The sequence below is a fragment of the Equus przewalskii genome, chromosome 1, assembly GCF_037783145.1.
Source record: "Equus przewalskii isolate Varuska chromosome 1, EquPr2, whole genome shotgun sequence".
Lineage (NCBI taxonomy): Eukaryota > Metazoa > Chordata > Mammalia > Perissodactyla > Equidae > Equus > Equus przewalskii.
The window spans coordinates 168,993,366-169,013,837 of record NC_091831.1 but is presented as its reverse complement, the minus strand read 5'-3'; the positions used below and the strand labels follow the sequence as shown (position 1 = coordinate 169,013,837).

The 20,472-nt window shown below is 39.4% G+C and overlaps 1 protein-coding gene across 21 annotated transcripts in view; it reads right to left on the bottom strand.

The window, feature by feature from the left end:
• Positions 1-20,472, bottom strand: part of AKAP6 (A-kinase anchoring protein 6) — a 503,988-nt gene that overhangs the window by 215,587 nt on the left and 267,929 nt on the right. For all 21 annotated transcript variants that reach the window (XM_070587794.1, XM_070587721.1, XM_070587757.1 and 18 more), the window contains one exon: positions 6,988-7,110. In XM_070587794.1, the coding sequence (XP_070443895.1) occupies positions 6,988-7,110 (123 nt within the window). The remainder of the gene's footprint in view (positions 1-6,987; positions 7,111-20,472) is intronic.

Sequence of the window (20,472 nt, the reverse complement as noted above, 5' to 3'; positions counted from 1 at the left end):
TGACAGACTCTCACTACATGGGGGCCCTGAGTGCTTCTGCAGACGGACAACAGGACAGAGAGATTCTCAACTGGTGCTAAAATAACCCGAATGCTCGTTGCATAATTATTTGCAAGAGCATAAATAAGGAGGCAGCTTCACTGGCCATCGTCATGGGAATGATTGAATAAATTGTGGTACATCTACACAATAAAATATTAAGGATATGCTAGAATGTATAGTAGACCTTAATGCACTGACAGAAGGAAGTCTGCGATATGTTTAGATACAAAAAGCAGTCATTGAACAGTATGTATAACATGAATGCAAAATCATTAAAATGTGTGCATTTTTACATAAAAAGGTTCAAAAAGATATGGAACAAACTGTTTATGTTGGTTACCCAAGGGAGGGGAAGGCTTTTTACTTTTAATTTTATGTTCTTTTATATGGTTTGAATTTTTTCCATTGAGTATAATTTAATGCTTGCCTTTAACTAGAGTCCCCTAATCACAGCAGTTGTATGAAAGACAAAGTTTGTTCCACCTTTGGCACATACCCCCAATGACCACTGGGCTCTTGTAGTATTTGCCCCCTCTCTTCCATGTAAACACTACTTGTAATGTTCACACTTCCTGGTTTCACCCACCCCTCAGATGGCCCTGGAGCTTCAGTCCCACTCCACACACAGAGAGAAAAGCTTTCAGCCAGTTTCCACACCCTTCCACACATCAAGTCTTGGTCATATTTCTGTCACTGTGGGCTGCGGGCCTTCCTGTGCTATGCTCAAGGACATTAGCAACGTCAGGGGAGACCCGCGAAGATGAAACAGATGTTGGTAATGAGATTTCGACTAGACAAGGCAAAGCATCAAAAAGAGAACTGTTGACACATCTCTCTAATCCATCCTTCTCTCTCTAATCCACCCCCTCTGTTCTTTCCTACCTCCCATCTGACCCACGTCCTCTCCAGTTCTCTCACTGCTCAGACATCATCTAATCCACTCATTCAACAACAGCCTCCCTGATCTTAGGCTCGTTCGTTCCATCCATGACAGTGTAAGCAAACTCCGTAGAACATGCTGGTCTTCCCAGGACTGGAGTCCAAACACGCTTTTGCTTATCAGCCTGGCCTTCACGTCTGCCTCACCCCAGATTCCTTAAGCTGTTGAGATATCCATGTTCTTTTGGAACAGAACCCAAAAAATAGTTTCTTTTAAAAACATTTCTATTAATATCACAGATAAGGGACTCATTTCCTTAATATATACACAAAGCTCCCATAAATCCTGATGCAAAAGGCCAATGACTCAACAGAAAAACAGGCTAAGAATATGAGCAGACAGTTCTCAGAAAAGAAATACAAATGACTCCTAAAAATATGAAGAGGTACTCAATGCCACTTAAAATACAAGAAATACAAACTAAACTACAGTGAGATGCCATTTGTAACTATCAAAGGAACAAAGATCAACCAACGTGATAACATATTCCAATAGCAAAGACGCGCAGAAATAGGCGTTCTCATGCATTGCTAAGTATAAATTGGTACAATCTCAAGAAAGGACAATTTGGCAATACACGAAAATTTTAAATGCATGTAAACTTTGACCCAGAAATTTCACATGTAAGGTATTTATTCTGAGGATATACTTATACTATGCAAATGATAAATATCCAAGGATATTCACTGAAGCACTGTCTATAATAGAAAAAGACCACAAACAACCTAAATTTTTATCAGTAAATTATGGCATATTCATAAAAGGAACATTGTGCAGCCATTCAAAAAGATGAAGTAGGTCTATATTTACTGATTTTCAATTAGTGCTAGCATAAATTAAGGGAACAAAGTTAAGTACACATATGCATTTGTTTTCAAATACCTGGAATAACTCTGAAAGGATATAAAGAAACAAGAAACAGTAGTCGCCTCAAGAGAGGAGAATTGGACTGGGGGGACATAGGTGGGAGGCCTATTTTTTTATTTTCTACCTTTTTACTCCCTTCCTTTATTTACCTTTGGAATTTTGTGTTATATCCATATATTAGTCGAAAAAAAACACATTTAAAGAGAGTGATAACAGTCTATAACAGTGATAACATATCCTTCAAATGCTCTTCTCAAATCCATTTTCCATTATGCCCATAGTTATTCTCTCATCAAAGCCATGGACTTCATCCAGTTATCTATGCCAAGCTGACCCTATGCCCATGGAATTGACAGTTGATTCATGCCACTCTCCTGTTTTAAAATAAAATCAAACCTCCAATGAGTCCCCATTGTCCCCAGAGAAAAGTTCAATCCATTAAAAAAACATTCAATCTCCTTTACCACCCAACCCAGCACCAATCTAGTCTCAGCCACACCGAATGGCTTACCACAGCTGCCTTACTTGCCCATAAAATTTCCTCCCATCTCCTCTCCTCCCCTTTCTATCCAACAAATCATATATGGCGTGTGAGGTCTACACCAAATTACCTCTTTGAGCCTTTCCTACCCTCAGGAAGAACCAACAAAACTTTTCTCTGTGCCCTGAACAGTACTTTGCTTATCCTACAAGAAGTATACTGCCCAAAATTATGTTACATACATCATTCATGGGTCCAAAGACGACTACATTTAACCTATGGTCATCTCCTTTAGACTGAAAATCCCTGGAAGTAAGAAGCCAAATCAGTCATCACATATTCCCAGCACCTACTAACTTCCTGGCACTCCAAGGTGCTTCATATATATGAATTCACCATCACCATTTACTCCCATGTTTCCTCATTAATCAACTTGAATTAAGCACGTGGTTTTCCAAGGCTGTTTCTACGCGGTTGGTTAATGCTTGCCCAATGTGACATGGTGTGACCTAGGCAAATTTATCACACAAGTTTAAGGCAGGCTCTTGAGCTTGGTTCGTCTTCCTAATTCTTGCACTGTTGTCTGGCGTCTGTTTGACTTTGCTTTCTCCTGTTGGATACTCTTACTGACTACAGATTTAAAAAATTCCTGGTTTGCTTTCCTGCAATTGATTGCATAAGATGTGGTACCCATTTGGTGAGTTAGGCATGTATAAAAACTGTTTGAGAGATCAGAGTTATCTTTTCAGGAGGAAATGGACAGGAAATGAAATCTCTGGAGGGAGAAGTTGCTGTTCTGCTCTACTGTTTTACTCTAAAACACTCTACCTCTGAAGATACTATAAATTCTCTCAAAGGAAAAAACATCTAAATCGTTTGCCAAGAACTATTTATGATTCTTCTACTCAAATGTAGTTCTTGGTGACTTTTGCTTCTTTAGCCAATAAAAAAGGTGGTGAGGGAAACATCTAAATGTCCACCAACAGGTGAATGGATACACAAATTGTGGTATGTCTATGGAACGGAATATTACTCAGCAATAAAAATGAACAGTTGAAACAGGCAACTTTGAAATAAGTATGGTTGGTGAAAGAAATAGGTTTTTAAAAAAGTACATAGTGTTTGACTGCCTTTATGTAAAATTTTAGACAGTACAAACTAACCTAACAGTGACAGAAAGCAGATCAATGGTTGTTTAAGGATGGGGGAAAGCCAGGATGGAAGGGAAGGAGAAATTATAAAGGGTTAAGAGGAAGCTTTTGAAAGTGGTGGGCATGTTCACTATCTTGATTGTGGTGATGGTTTCATGGGTGTATACAATTGTCAATTGGTCAAAACTTGCAAAATTGTACACTTTAAATATGTACAATTTATAATATGTCAATTATACCTCGATAAAGCTATTTTAAAAAGTGGGCAGAGGTGAGGAAGGAGTGGATCCAAGAATGTATGCATACAATGCAATTTTAAAAGTGATTTTCAAAGAAGAGGGATGCTCAATACTCACAAAATACCTTTCCAGAATGACATTTTCCTGAAAATGTCATTTTCTAAGAAGATAGGAATTGTATTTTTGAAAGGAGCAGCCAGGTTGCAAGCAGATGATTAATTATCATGGAAAATCATTGATGTAGCATCACAATTTCACAGTATTTCTTACAGTTGAAATAAAGCTCCTTCATATCTCTCATAAAGGTATTGTGAAGCTTTAATTGATTTGTGTTAGTGAAAACCCTTGGTTACCGTCATGGAAAATAATTGAACTAAGTACCAAAATATAAATGTACAACTTTTGTTATTGTTTTTATATGTGTTTTTCTTTACAATAAACATTGCAGAGTGCCAACTATTCTAATACATTATTAAACCACAGAAGACACTGAACTCAGGGGCTCACACATCTGTTGATTTAATGTTAAACTATAGAATCTGTAGAGATGTTTAAAGAAACTCATAACTATTTCTACATGCTGGATAATCTTGCAAACACTGCTTACCCACTCATTAAGAAGCAGTAATGACTTATGCAGGGTGAACAAAGGAATATAGATCTCTAGGCTTAGTTGTATACTTTCTTTATGGAAAGGTAGGTTTTTTTGCCTTCTTTTGAGAAGAATAACAATATTAACTCAGCACTGCATAAGAAAATACAATAAAAAATATAACTGACAATATCGATCAGGAGGACAATGTAGACATCATCCTCAGAGAGACAGAGTAACTCAGAGTTTGTCTGAAAAATGTATAAACAACAGGCTGTATTTAGCGTAACAGACTCAGCATGCGGTATAACAGTGACTCAGTTAATTGTCCTTAAGTATCACTCAGTGGTGATGCACACACACTAGATCTTCAGTAACGGTTACACCATGCTAATCAAAATTTCAGATTGTGAGTAAACATCCAGTGAACAGATCTGTAAGTCATAGTCCCTCATTGTTCGCAAAACAGAGATAAAGAAGATTTACCTAAGCTTTCTCTATTCAACCAATATAATCAGACATGACTGTGGAGAAAACTCATTCAAGAAAGTGTTGATCATTAGGCAGAAATGAGGTTATTTTTTAAGAGATAAACATTTTAGGAAGGACCCTTTGCTGTGGATCTAACGTAGAGATCTAATGTAGAGCTCCACAGCAAAGGGCATAATGGTTTCCACCTTTGGAATGAGAATGTCATTATGAGGTGGCTACGGTACCTGCAATTCATTAGTCAGCTGTAAAGTGTTCTGTTATTTATAAGGCTAGAATACAGTAGTCACATGCCACAGGTGGCCATTTAAATTTACATGTAAGTTCATTAGAATTAAAAGTTCATTTCCTCAGTTGCTCTACCCACATTTCAAATGCTCAGTAGATATATGTGGTTAGTGGCTCCAGCATTGGACAATACAATACAGAATATTCCATCATCATAGAAAGTTCTAGTGGATAGTGTTCAGCTAGAATGGGACAGAGGCCAACACAGATGCTAAGTAAGGAACTCCGTAATGTGGTTTTGAGAACGGGAGTGCATATTGGTTCCAAAGAGGCCATGTTGCTCAACTCCCGAAGAGAAGAGAGACCTTGGTTCATACTCTCCCAGCATGGCTTTCAATAAATAGCCTAGAATTAAAGTACTCTTTATGTTCCCATGCCCTCTGGGACCTCAAAAACTAAATGTGTGTTTTCCATAAAATATTAAATCAAGAGAAATTAAGACAGCACACTTAATGTGAAATAAAGTTCATATACTCCTGTTTAAACACAGATTAGAATTTCTGTCAGAACAATGCTAGTGAAAAGTTGACATTCTAATTAATACAATTTACATTATAAAGCACTGAATGTCTTTATCTTGCTATTATGAAATGCCCTCTTTAAAAAAAAAATCAAGGCTCTACTCAACAGGGAATTGAGTACTAAGGGCAGTATTTAAAAACCCATGTACAAGAGAGGTGGCTAGAGTCATTGGCATTTTTACACACCATCCACCCAGGTCTCTAAAAAAGGAAGCTATACAACCACCCTCCCCCACACAGTTCTGTCATTCTTTATCACTCACAAGGCTATTTGCATGCAGCAATGGGATTTTGAGGGTGTTTTTCTTGCAATGATGTAAGACACACTGCAAAACACGAATACCAAAAAAACAAAAACACTGTCTCTTTTTCCCTTCTTCTCTCTCTCTTTCTTCTCCCTCTCTCCCATTCTCTCACTTAACATCACAGGGAACAGTTCTGGAGCCCTGTGAACTCGCACACATGTAGGACTCCCACACGATGTTTATTCAATCCGAATTCTGAGTGTGTAAGAGGGGCAGAAAATCAACCCCACAGATGGGTGCCCAAGGATACGTGTTCAATGCCTTTGTCAATTTTATGCTATCAGTGAAAGGAATAAAGATGAGATCCTTAAAGCTTGAATTTTCATTTCCTATGACAACGTGCTCTTTCTTCATGCTTTATCACACTCCGCTATGTGGTTTCCACCCCTTCATAATTGATATCGGCCATTTGAAGCATTCAGTAAAAACCTCATGAGGTTCATCAAATGTCCCCCAGTCTATAATTCTTGCCTCTAACATATTCAGAAGCATATTCATCCAAGTGTTTTCCACTTCCTCTCATGGTTTTCCCTGTGCACAGGGACAACTGTAATGACAGTTGTATTAATTATATGCTGAAAAACCCACATAGCAGCAAAAATGATGGAGATCATCATTTTAAATATTTTATTAAAATAACCCAGTGTAGAACAGATAAAGTAGACCCTCTTGATAATGAGAGGTTCATTAATTTTACAAGAATTCTAGAAGGCTTAGAATGGTCATCAAAATTATCTCTCTCATTTATTATTTTTTTTTAAGAAGAAGAAAGCCTTCAATCATTGCTTTAAAGAGCAAGGGTCTAGGAAAATTTTCTAAGGTATTTTAAAAATAGTTACTTACCTTTCTGGAAAAAGTTTTGAAAAAATAGCTTGAAATATGGAGGATTTAGATTTCATAGTATTTCTTTAAATGCCTGTAAATTTTCAGTTCTGCGGTTTACCCCATTAAAACTTGGTTTCATTAGCATACAAGAATTCTGATAAATAAAATTGATATTATCCATAAACAAACAAACAGTGCATTAAAATCCTCCCATTACTAACAGTAAGAGCAACACAGTCTTGCCTACCAAGTGCGTCTCCAGGTACAGTTTAAGGCCATCTGTCTCTGCTTTAGGGGGTGTCCAATTCTCAGTGGTTTCCATGGCTTCGTTTAACCATTGAATGAATTCATCCAGCTTGTTTACAAACCCCTTATGAGAGAAAAGAAAAGAGAAAAAAAGGACAAGAAAAGCTTGTTAGTTGGTTATTTTTTAAAGCCAATCTTAATAATTCCAGACCGCACTGATGATAAAATTGATACCACTGCATTCTTGTCCTAGTTCCATGCTGTACAACGGAATTTCCACTACTCCTGGCACTGAAATCTATCAAAACGGAGAGAAATGGTCTATGACTCCCTCTCAGTTTTTTTCTAGGGACGCTTTTCTGAGGAATTTGGGTTGGATTACAGGGTGTCATTGTAAAGATGAGCTCAAACCATCAAAGCATTTCTGGTGTCTAACAAGCACCCCCTCACCAAAAAATCGGGTCAGCTCTGCTAGGAATACTTGTTGGCTGTGGGATATAAAAGCATTCCTGTAAAGATGGTGTTCTTTACTCAGAGGCCTATGAAGCTGAGCTGCCTTAACTGAACCAGAAATCTATTTTTAAATCACATAGTATTTAAAGGCACTTGGATGAGTTCTACTGACAGCCCAAATATCAGTGGCTGAGCCTGGGTTCTAAGAAGCAAGGAAAGGCAGGGGGGGCGGGACCAATGAATGAACATAAACGCCTGACTCTGGGTGTGTCCCAGACATAAAAAGTATTCTTGGCTAGGAAGCACAAATCACAATAATCTTGAAATTTTTCAAATAATGGTTATAAAAATTTATTGACCATTTAAAAGAACACATCTGTAGAAACGGAAAATATTTTGAAAAAATGAAAGTCCAGCTCTGAACCTAAGGGAAGGAGATGGGGTTGGGTGCCTGCTCTCCAAATCCAGGTAAACAGCACCACCTGGAGGTCGAAAGGAGCAGGGACTGGCTTCTACATTTGTACTCATCAAGATGGTTTGGGATGCCATTTCCCTATTAAACTTAACTCGTTCTTCAGATTTGCCTTTTGATTAATCTTGATTAATATTTTAATGCTTAACTGAGAATATCCTGAGACTGAAGTGAGAATAGGTGAAAATTCATTTTCTTTATCATGCTTCTCAGAAGCTAGGTTTTGATATTAAGGTTTCTCCTAGATAATAGTTTACGATTCATAACACCTTAATTCAAGCAATTGATTGGCCTCAAAATAACTAATAGAAAAAGATAATATGGCATTTAGAAGAGTGGTAAGGAGAAAGGCAGACAAATGACACTCAGAAACACATTCCTGTCTGTCAAAGGGGGCTAGGACAGAGACGTAGGCAGGAGGCCCATGGAGTCAGATCAGACTGTCCCGCATGCTCTGCTGTGTTGTCAGTCTGGGTGGAGCTCAGTCTATCATCCCACGGGGTGGTGTGCCATTTGTTTTCCCATGTTCCTAAATGCTCCCCAAAGCTGCCCCTATTGAAAACACCCCTACTGTGCCAAGTATCAGAGGACAATCACACCCATTCTTTTAAAAATCTACCCTAATCAGGTAGTTTTGGTAAAGCCAATAAGAACTATAATTTAGAAACATCTTACATAGAAACTAAGGCCTACGTAACGGCAATTGGCTGAACTGGGAACTAGGAAGACAGTTCCACCTGCCTCAAGTCCTAGCCTTCAACCCTAAACTAATGGCATCACTGAGGCTACCTCTGTCATCGCTCAGAAGAGTTTCTTTTAGGTGATGTGAAAATGTGTCCTACAGGGATGGCTTCATGAGTTTCACACAGTGCATTCCCCTACCAAACGCATTTTCTGATGATCCACCCAAATCACCCTTTTCTCTAGTTTTCTCATATTCCAACTGGTTCTAAATGCTAAGAATTCCTGCCAAGTAATTCCTTTCGCCTTTTCTAATATATTTAGGGTAGTAGTTTGTCTGCTTTTCCTCCTCTCCTGCATTTTCATAAATTTGAGAGTTGCTTTGCTTTTCCTTTCCTCCCAAATACTCAACCCTTTTAACGTAGAGGTTACCATAGCCAAGCTCTCTGTTCTCAGTAGAGCCTCTCACCTGTGCAAAACGTCACTCCCCAAGTCCCTCTTCCTGGCAGATGGCCCAGGACTCAGAATACATAAGAAATTCGTATCTGCCTTGACGTTTACCGTAGACTCCTACAGATGTGTACAGTAATTTGTGAGCATAAACATGGGTAAAGTCTGTGATAACTGTCCTAATTCTTGATACTCTCACTATTAAATTCTGTGAAAAATTAAGACACCCTTTGCTGACCAAATGGACTCATAGAAATATCATCTACAAAACCTCATCAGAATGTCAGAGTCCAGATAGTTGATAATCTTGAGATGAAAATAGTATTTTATAGTATGTATATTATGAAATAATATCTACTATTGAATTGGACTTGAGTTGTGATATCTCTCTATATAAATTGATTTGGGGAGAAAATTAAACCAAGAAGTAAATTATTTTGGAAACAACTGGTTAAATCCAACAAGATAAATAGTAAAAGATGTTATTTGAAATAAAGCCAGTTATAGACTATTGATTATTTTCTCTTCGTCCAAAACATAAACAAACAAAACAATGTATGAGTGCATGGGCATCTCATCATAAACGGTTGTCTTAGCCAAAGAGTACTACACAATGTGTGTTGATTTCTTTTCAGAACCACAGTTACAAAGTTAGCTGAAATCTGTGAGATGCAGATCAGGCAAAATCCATGAGACCCACGTGAGCCTTTCTGGAAGATGCCCCTGCATAGCCTAGCCAGACAGCAAAACCAAGGCTGTCTGATATAGACAAGACAGAGGTCCTTTCAAGGCTTCGCCCTGCTTTTCCTCTGAACTGTATCCCATCCTCATCAATTTTCACTTGTTGCACATTTTCTCAACTCTTCTTGCTAGTGCTAAAAAGTCTCGTCGATCACAGTGGAAACCTGAGAAATCCCTGTGCTCTTAACTTGTAATAAAAAGCTAAGCACTCCTCCCTTTTAGGGAGATCTTAGCTTTCCACCTCCCCTCCTGCTTATATGTGTAGTCACAAGAGTATAAACAGAAATCATGAAAGCAAATGAAACTGGAGTCCATCAGATTCTCAATACCTTTATCACCTGCAATTTCTCGACGTCTCTCAGGCCCTTCTGTGTGTGCTGTCACCAGTGTTCTGTGTGGTGGACAGTGTGCTGTGTACCACCCCCGTATCATGAGATGGTCTTCTTAGAAAGATCAAGTAAGGGCCACTCAATACACCAAGCCATGCGATGTGCAGGAGAATTCACATTGGACACAAACAATGCATATCTGAGACTCATTTTCAGAAGCTCTGCTAGAGTCTTTGTGGAGTGAATGAAGGAAAAGGAGACTGACATAACTAACAGCATAGGAAAATGGGGGACAGTACAAAATTTTATTTATTTTGTAGTACGGATCAAATCCTAGTACAACAAATATTAGTCAATCATTCATTCTTTTAACAAATATTTATTAAGTGCCTACTCTGTGTAAAGCACACTGGCGGAAATTATTGGGGGAAAAAGGATAAATATCATTGTGAAAAAAATTCAGCAGAACATAAAGCATATCTAAGCACTGGCCCATTGAATTCAACTAATTTTAATCATTAAAAAAAAAAATTTTACAATCAGTAAAGAGTTGAGACACTCTCCTGAATTATCTTGTGAAATGAATCCTGCCTGTATCAGAATTCTGTCTATCCCTAAATTTGTTCCTACTTTTAGTATTTGACCTACCTGTATTTGTTTCTCCAATATTCTGAGTTCACGCCTACTTACTTGGAGATTGAAAGATGACTATAAAAATCAGATTTTATTCATGACACAACCCAGTGCTGCCCTTGCACTACATGAAAGCACATTTTACGCACATTCACCTCACTGCTATAGGCTGAATCACGACCCTCTGAAAGGCCACAATTTAGTCTTCATTGCTCAAAGTTCTGCCGCTGTACCTTATCTGTCCAGTCTCTCTCCTGTCATTTCCTATCACCAGTTTCTTTATTCTGCCTTCTTCCATTACCTTTCTCTGCCCCCTGCCAAGCTCTCCATGGGTACAGTGAAGGTGACCCAGACCATGGGCCCTAGGCCTCTCAGGCCACCCCTTAATTGTTTCCTTCTGAGTGGGTCCCTTGCCACCCTCATATTTGATACATGCTCTCAGAGCCTGTAAACTCTTCAACCCCCAGAAGAAACCCTGGTCATCCAACTTGGGAGAAAATGGAACACACTTCCCACTTTCAAATCATTTGCATTTTGAAAGTTCCTTAATGAGGTGCTTTTAAAAAATCATACTTTTGAAATTTCTAAAGCTTCAATGTCTTTAAAGACTAAGAAGCACAGTGAAAGTGCACGCCAACATACACTTACAGGTTTGTGAAAACTAATTTACTAGAGCCCTCAGCTGGTTAACACACATTTGAAGATTACATTCACAGGGAAAATTTATAGTTGAGTCCTGCAAATAGCTAGACTCTCATAACCCATAACCCATGGTTCAGAATACCCATCATTTCTTTATTTTTCTACCTATTTCTCTCCTACAACAAACCTAGTTTGGTTAAATATAAACTGTGGGGGTGATTACTGTTGCCCTCCGGCAAGGCTGTCGTGTAGAGCAGGAATGAAAAGGAGAGCCTTCTTTGCACCAGATATGGGACCACGAAACAGTGATACAGTAAGAAACAGGATATGGAGTTGAAAGCCTAGGGGTAATTTTTATAGAATTACATGATCTTTAGAGCAAATTGAAATTGAAAACTATTTCTGCCAAAGGGGAAAGGGGACATATACAACAGGAAGCAGAGGCCGTGTTGTCACCCCAAGTCTGTGAAGTGGAGCTGATTATGGTCACTTTACAGATGAGGACACTGAGGGTCAGGGAAGGCGAGTGATTGCCTAGTGGCAGAGTTTGGATTCGAACCCGTATCTCGCTCCAAAGTCTGTTCCTCACATGGCACCACTCTGCCCTCTAGAAACAGCGCTCCTAAAGATACACCGTCAGACCCGGATGAAGGAGAAGCAACATTTCTTCCCAGTCCCATAGTCTTGGCACAGAGGTAAAGCTCTCTAAGCTCGAAGTCCTTCTCGCTTCACATTCATTATTTTATGTTAATTTTTCAGAAAAAGGATCTTTAATGAGTTTAGATGTTTAACAAGAAACACGCATTTTTTTTTTAGCAAGCAAAAATCACTGTAAAAAACTATTTCTAATTTACAGAAAATTTAAACCAAAAGTTTAAGGCAGTTCTGTGCTTGAATGAGCCCATTGTACCAGCGCCTCGATTACAGATGCATCTGACTCAGTTTAATCACAGAGGAGCTGGCCCTGGGTTTTCAGGAGGTAGCCAACGACCCGAACTGCTAATTTCCTTTAGGTGTTTGTTGTTTGAAGGCGTGTTCACCTCCACAAGGATTCACATTTTTCAGTGGACAGAGAAATCAGGAGTTATGTCTGAGTCAGTCTAGATCAAGTTAGCTGCCTTCAGACAGGGACCTGCTGAAGAGCATCAAAAAAGTGAACTATTTCTACTATATTTATGAAAAAAATTGGTCCGCCTCTGCTGTTGAATTTTTTAAATCATTAAAAAGTATTTATCCCTTTCTTAGCATTTCAGTATTGAAAGAGTCAGTGAGTGAGCCCAGCTGAACAATGCTAGCAGAAACAACAGTAAGTAATCCTCAGATAGCACTCATTACGTGCCAGGACCTTTGAAAAGTATTTTATATACATTAGATCACTTGAGTCTCATAAAGACCCTGTGGGATGGGTACTATGGTCACTTCCATTTTACAGATAAGAAGACTGAGGCCCTGAGAGGCGAGGAGACCTGCCTGATGCCATACGGGAGAAGGTGAAGGACTTGGCACCTGAATCCAGAGAGCGTCAGTGCCCCCGTGTGAAAGCGTGAAAGGCCAGCCAATCTAACAATTTGTCTAAGTCCCTGACAGAAATTAGAAGTCGAGAAACATTTCAATGAGGACGAATTGTGGGGGGCAGAAGGCAGTGTATTAAAAGAGAAAAAAAAAATGCTCATAATGAACCAGTGTGGATAATGTTAAAAGAACTGTTGCTACAACCAGACAAAACTGAATTCGATTCCAGGCTGCATCTCCATCTTACTAACAGTGTAAACTAAATGAGTTACTTAATATCTCTGAATCTCAGTTTCTTCACTTATAAAGTTTGTAGTTGTTAGAGCCACACAGTCGATTCTGACTCCTGGCAACCCCGTGTATGGCAGAGTGGGACCCTGCCCAGTCATTTCGCACCACCCTCTCAGCTTCTGGGGCTCTATCAGACAAGGCTCCACTTTTCTGTAGTGAGTGGCCAGGTCCTTCTTCCTAGTCTGTCTTAGTCTGAAAGCTCCACTGAAACCTGTCCACCATGGGTGACCCTGCTGGTATTTGAAATACCAGGTGGCACAGCTTCAGCATCACCGCAACATGCAGCCACCACAGCATGACAACCGACAGACAGGTGGTGTGGTTCCCTGACCGGGAAATGAACCTGGGCAGTGGCAGTGAGAGCACTGAATCCTGACCACTAGATCACTATCACTTATCAGATAGGGACAATAATATCCGTCTCGGGTTTACCTGAGGATATCAAGAGAAAATATATTTTAAAACCTGGCATAAGTCTAGGGCTGGATAAATGATTTTTAAAAATCATTCCTAATCCACAAGTTCCAGTTTGATCTTTTATCTCATTCACTCAAAAATTTTTGATTATTCACCAAATATATAGCACTATGCTTGGTGCCTCAGGGGAGATGGATGAGCAAAGTCCCCACACAACATGAGAAGTGGCACCAACTGCTCGGGGCCTTCAGAGGAGGAGGTCATGACCTCTGTCTCAGGTCATCAGCGGAGGCAGCGTGGAGGGGGCAGCATCTGAACCCGCAGGTTAGCAAGGATTCCCCCAGCTTCTTTCTCCACCAGTGGGTCTGATGGGGCTCACATTTCTCTATCAATAGCCACAAGTTTAATAAGAATCTGACAACTTTTCAAAACAGGACACATGCTTTGGAGTCAGTCTTTACATCAGTGATGGCTACCAACAAGTAATTGCAATCCTCTCATCCTACCTACAAGGTAGCTTTATTTAGGCTCTGATTACTGATAAAATTAGAACTCCAATCAGAAGCAAAATTAGGCATTGAGATTTTATATATATCTACCAACATATATGTTTAATCTTCCATTTTTGCTTAATTCTTATACACACAGTTCCTATATGAAATGACTAACTTAGACTTTTACACAATAGCACTCAAATGCGATTTACCTTTCCCAACCACCTCTCTACGTACTTAATGTGCCAGCAAGAGCCAGAGGCTGAGGATGAAATGCTACGGAGGTAAAAGTGGTGCTTTGGACTGTTCTAACTCACACATTTACCCATATTCCTACCTACAAAATCCAACACAGGACAAGTAACTGACAGAAGGTAGGATGTGGTATGTGCTTTCAGAAGAAAGACTGAAGAGAAAATAAAGTGATTTAAGGCAATTTCAACCCTGTTGCCACAAGAATTCAAATACTGAAACGTTTCATGAAATATTTAGCTTCTTTTCTAAAGGTTGAACGTGATGTCTTTAGAATATAAAAATATTCCTGACAAAATTGTTCTGCAATAAAAATAAAAGGCTTTCAGCTGCAAAGAGAGAGTGAAAAAGGCATGGAATAGTATTATCTAAGACTGACCAGGGGCAGGCTCTATTCTGAACTCAGTATTATGTAGAAGGGATCTATTGAGCCAAATCTCCAATTTCTTCAAATACAGCTGACAGTGATTTCAACTGGGAAGAGAAGAGCCCAGAAAGATCCGTAACTATGATAATGGGAATGAATTTCCTCCAACAAGTCCAAAGGCTTGAGTTCAGTTGCTCCCTATTGGTTTATAAAAAGAAATTGACAACAACTCTAAGGGCAAAACAAGACTGAAATGCACATCATCAAAGTCTAATAAAAATAGATATGAATAAAAGAATTGGGAATAAACTGGAACAAATAATAGGTTAGTATTAATTGAGCACTTGTTATGGACTGGGTAGTTATTTAATTCTTATGACAACCCTATGCTACAAGGTTCCCACACTCTCCATTTATAGAGGACACTGAAGCACAGACAAGCTCGAATGCTTACAGGTGGCAGGAGTGCAGCTGGGTCCTCCCAGGTAGTCGGCCTGCCCCAAAGCTTTGCTCGCTTCTGCTAGTTGAGATCTTGCTTCCAGCATCCCCAACCCTCCAGAGTTACTGGATGAGCAGATCAGGTCATTTTTATCTGCCTCTAACTTTCAGATGAGGACCTCAGATGTTCACATCTTAGAATTTAGGATTTTGATAGTTTAATGGTTTAATTGTAGGTTTTTCAAATCCAGTATTATAAACAACACTACTTAACATTTGGGTGCTGACCATATACAAGTTACTTGTTAATAACTTATGTAGTCATTTAATCTTCACAAATTTCCCTACTGTACAGATGAAGAGGCTGAGCATAGAGGAGCTGTGTCACTTATTCAGCGTCATAAAGTCATTAAATAGCTATTAAGTAGTTTTGTTCCAGAGCCCAAGGTCTGAACTACCACAGCATACTGCCTTTCTAACCAGACTTACTCCCACGAGGTTCACAGAGAGAAAAACAAAGGACAGTAACATCCACTGTTGTTCATTCTTATTTGGGGGCCTCTGTGAGAACCCCAGCCCATGCCACACAACTTCGACCCTTCCATCACAGCCACCTCTGTTTCAGATCATTCTCCTACACTCTGTGCCCTCTCTTTGCCTTCCTTTTTTTTTTCTTTTTTTCTTTCTTCCTTTCTCTCTCTCTTTTTCTCTCTTTCTTTCTTATTAGTTTCTGTTTTGCCTTTTCCTTCTCTTTCCTCTTGTCCTAGCCCCTCCCCTCTCTCATTGTCCACTCTTATTCTAAAGCTCAGTCTCCCTGACCCTGCTGGGGATAATCAATCTCTTTAAATAAACAACATTTTCTGACATGTCCATAAAGTTCTAATGAAAAGGGGTGCTCCTTGACACTGAAGTGCAGAGCTGAAAATGTTGTTATAATCCTTTGTTTAGATGAGGTCTAAATACTTTCCTGATTAGTAAGACCTCCTTGCAAAGCAAATGACTGGAACAAGAACGTATGTGGCTAGATGGGAATGTTTGCAGAATGCTAAGGTTATTCGGAAGATTACTTGTGATTGTTGAGTTGCTGTTTATCCAAATATTCCAAATATTCTCTTGGGAGCATATAGTTCTTTAGTAAAAACAAAGTTGTTTTTAGAAAAAATTGGAATTCCATACGGAGAGTTTATCACACTGAATGAGCAAGAAAATAGTCAACTTTCTACCAGAGAACTTCAGGGCAGCAAGTCAGTAAAGAGTAACATCTCAGCCACTGAACAATCATGAGAGCCAAGAAGACAGAAAATAGTGTTATCCAAACACATGTGCTTGGAAAGGAGAAAAGGAGAAGAGCTCCCATGAGATTAGAAGGACAGACTCAGTCTTCAAAAGGCCCCGAGAATTCATCTAGTTAAATGCTCCCCATTTTTCAGATGAGAAAACTGAGGCTCAGAAAGTTTAAGCATTTGACTGATAATACACAACCAGTAGGTAGCTGAGCCAGAAGGACTCAGGTGTCGTGTCCTTGAGTGTAGGGCTCTAATTGTTTGGTTTAACGTTTTCATAAACCTTCTTAGCGCAAAATTTCTAGAGTTCAAAAAAAAAAGGACAGAACCACAGTTTTGAAAAATAATGTAAAATTTCAGAGTACTCTTGGTTTAGTTAATTGTGTACACCATCTAGATTGGGTTGCATCAGGCCAGCTGAAGTAAAGATTAAACTGCCTATTTCGTTCAAACTCTGTGTGTGTGCATACATGCACACACGCATATTAAGTCCTTTATCCGAAAATCATTTATTGAGAGCTTATTATGTGTCAGAAATTGTATTTCTGGGCCTGGGACTCACATATAAATGATCCAGATTCTTCTCTTTAGAGTTCAGACACAGTGATATAAAGTGTAATACGTGTGATCAACAGTTCTCAAACTTTTAGTCTTAGGACTCCTTTAGACTATAAAGAATTATTGTCTTTTGTCTGTGGGTTATAACTATCAGTATTCATTTTATAAATTTTAAAAGTATTTGCTAATTCATTTATAAATAACAATAATAATCTATTACGTGCAACATAACATACTGTTATGAAAAATAACTGTTCTCAAAAATAGTGAAAAGAGTGACATTCTTTTAGCTGCATGCAAATTGTGTTAATGTCTGGCTTAACAGAAGACAAATGAATTCCCATTTCTACTTCTCCATTTAATCTATTACAATATCACATGTCATGTAGCCTCTGGAAAACTCCACTGTACATAGAATGAGAGTGAAAAAAGCAAGTATCATTTTAGTGTTAATATGAAAATAGTTTGTCCTGTGGACTTCCTAAAAGGATCCTGGGAGCCCCAGAGGTGCCTAGACCATAGTCTGAGAACCTCTGTTGCAGATCACCCCAAGTGCTGAGGAGCCACCAGAAAGGCATTTATCTCAGTCTTGGGGCATCAAGGAGGACTTCTTGGAGGAGATCATTACTAAGCTTGCCCTGAAACGTAAGTGTAAGTGATTCAGAAAAAGAATAGAGGACACTGGGAGATGCAGAGAAGAACATTCTTGGCAGACAAAGTCCAGGAGAAAACAGCTCATTCTGAGAACTCTAAGTAGCCAAGCATGGCTAATGCTCTGGAGGCAAATAGGAAAACACTGAGAAAGGACGTTGGAGAGTCTGGCCAGGAGCCAGGCCACATATAACATGTTCTGGAGTTTGGACTCTATCCTGAGGACAATGGGGTGGTCATTGGAATTCTGAAGCAGAGGAGTGAGAGAATCTGACCGGTGTCTTAGGAGACTCACTCCAGCCGCAGCAAAGACAGTGGAGTGCTGAGTGTAAAGCCGAGATCAGAGAAGCCAGTAAAAAGGCTGCTACAGCACTCCATGGAAAAGTCAATGAGGGCTGAACTGAGGCAGCAGCAGTAGATGTGGAGGAAATATGTCAGGATATACAGAGTGAGAGAAGTTAAAAGGTACAGGACCAATTGGATATGATGGATGAGAAATTTGTTAGACTCTGAAACGACTGCCAACTTTCTATTTTGGTTAGAGATACCATTCTCTCAAAAAAGCAACAAGAAATTCAGAAGGAAGAAATAGTTTGCAGGAAGATGATGAACATGGCATTAGATACCATGAGTTTGGTTTCTGGACCCAGTTCAGGTCTGGAGCAAGATTTAGGTTAGAGGAAGCAGCAAACAGAGGTCCTGGAGACCATGGGCCTGGCTGAGATCACCCAGGAACAGTGTGCACGGGCGTATCCACTGTGTCTTCTGCACCGTGAAGCCCCAGAGTGCAAGGCCCTCAACCTTCTTCACCCCCGTCCCTCATTCCGTGTCTATCTCAGTGATTCTCGACACTGGCTGTGTCTCCAATTCAACTGTGGAACTCTTTAAACATACACTCTGCTACAAAGTCTCTCAGGGCTACAAAGAGCCAACAGCTGTGGGGCACTAGGAACATTTTAGTGTTGATCTTGGAAAAAAAGTACTTGCTGCCCCTTTGCAACAAGCTTGCAAGGTCTGGGATGACCAGGAGACAAAATGTTCTACTAAGAAGTACTCTGGACTGGGAGAGGCCAGGGTCTAGTTGCAAAATGAGGGCACGGAGCTGAACAATTTCTCGTGCCTTTCTGACTGTGAAACATCTGTGGTTCTCGCATATAGAGCCTCCTTCAAAGCCAGAGATGTCAGATGATCCATCCTCTCTCTTCTAGTTAGACAGCGAACGGATCTTTGGCGACTTCCACTCCACTCACCCTGTCTATCCTTCAAGATCCATCTCAATGCTACTATCCCAACAAATCATCACAACCTAAGCTGCCTTTCCAGCACACTGTCTTCATCTTCCTCCCTTTAGCAGTCAGGGTTTTGAGGGACAATTCTAAACCTATTGGAGGACCTTCCTTTTTCTTCCTATAATACATTGCAATAACCCTCCCTCTGGTTAAAGAGCACTGTGGGAATGATTATTTATAAGTGCATAATTATAAATAAATATTATAAATATGTATAAATACAAATTATAAATAAATAAGTACACATTATTTATAAGGTTGTTGTGTGACAATATTATAAACAAGAAGGTTGTTTTTATTTGTCTGAACACACACTCATAGCATAAATTCTCCTACATAAACCTCCCAAGGTGTCAGAGAAGTGCATTAACTAAAATTATTGGGTCAATTAGAGGAGAATTATCTCTAATACAATATAAGAATCATCCGTCAGGGCGGAGGTCCAGAGTCTCACAGAGAAGAGGGGTTCAGGAGCCTAGGGAGACCATCACAGGTCCCAAGAAGGGGGAGGGGTGGCCTTAATTGTTCTGGGTGGGGGCCATGTAGCAGGCTGAAGCTTCATAATAACCAAGGTGGCTGACGGTGGGAAGAGAAAACGGAGTGGTGACATTTGATCCTGAAAGGCCAGAGTCATCTATATACAAGGAGCTGCTAAGGTATGACCCCTCCCTTTCCATATTAGTAATAATAATGACAACAACAACAACACAGGAGCTAACGTTTATTGAATGCTTACTACATGCCAGGTACTATGCTGTGCTCTACACATTTTAACACATTTAATCATTACAACAACTCTATGTGGAGGATACACTTTTAACCCTATTTGGAGAGGAGGAAACTGGAGAACAGAGAGGTCAAGTCACTTGCTGAAGATAACTTAGGTGATAAGTGGTAAAGCCAGGTCTTCGGCTCAGGCAATACTGCTCTAGAGCCCGCATTCTTAGCCACCATGCTCCAGCACCATCCAGCACCAAAGAAGCCCGAATAATACATATAGCTCCAGAAATCACTTCCTACCAAATGTACCTTTTCCTTTGCCATAGAGTTCCATCTACTACTCTTCTGAATATTCATCTTTTTAGTACCTTGAGCGAGGCTATTCTTGGAGTTCTTTCCAGCCATATTTCCCTTGTAGAAAAGTGTGTCCAGAGAGAGGAATGGGTACAATATGATTTTTCATGAGCCCTGTATCCCATTAAGAAGGCCCTGGTCAACAGTCTCTTGAATATAATGGCATGCACAAAACAATATAAAATGAAAGATATAGTTATGAGAGGATAAGAAAAAGACTTTAATGAAACTTGATTTTGGAAGAGTACAAATAGTCTTCTGTGTGCTATAGAAAATAAAGAAAACAAAGCACGCTATTTGCAGATGACATGATTTTATATATAGAAAACCCTAAAGACTCCACTAAAAAAAACCTCTTAGAAATAATAAATGAATACAGTAAAGATGTCAGGATCAACATACAAAAATCAGTTGTGTCTCTGTACACTAAAAACAAAGTAGCAGAAAGAGAAATTAAGA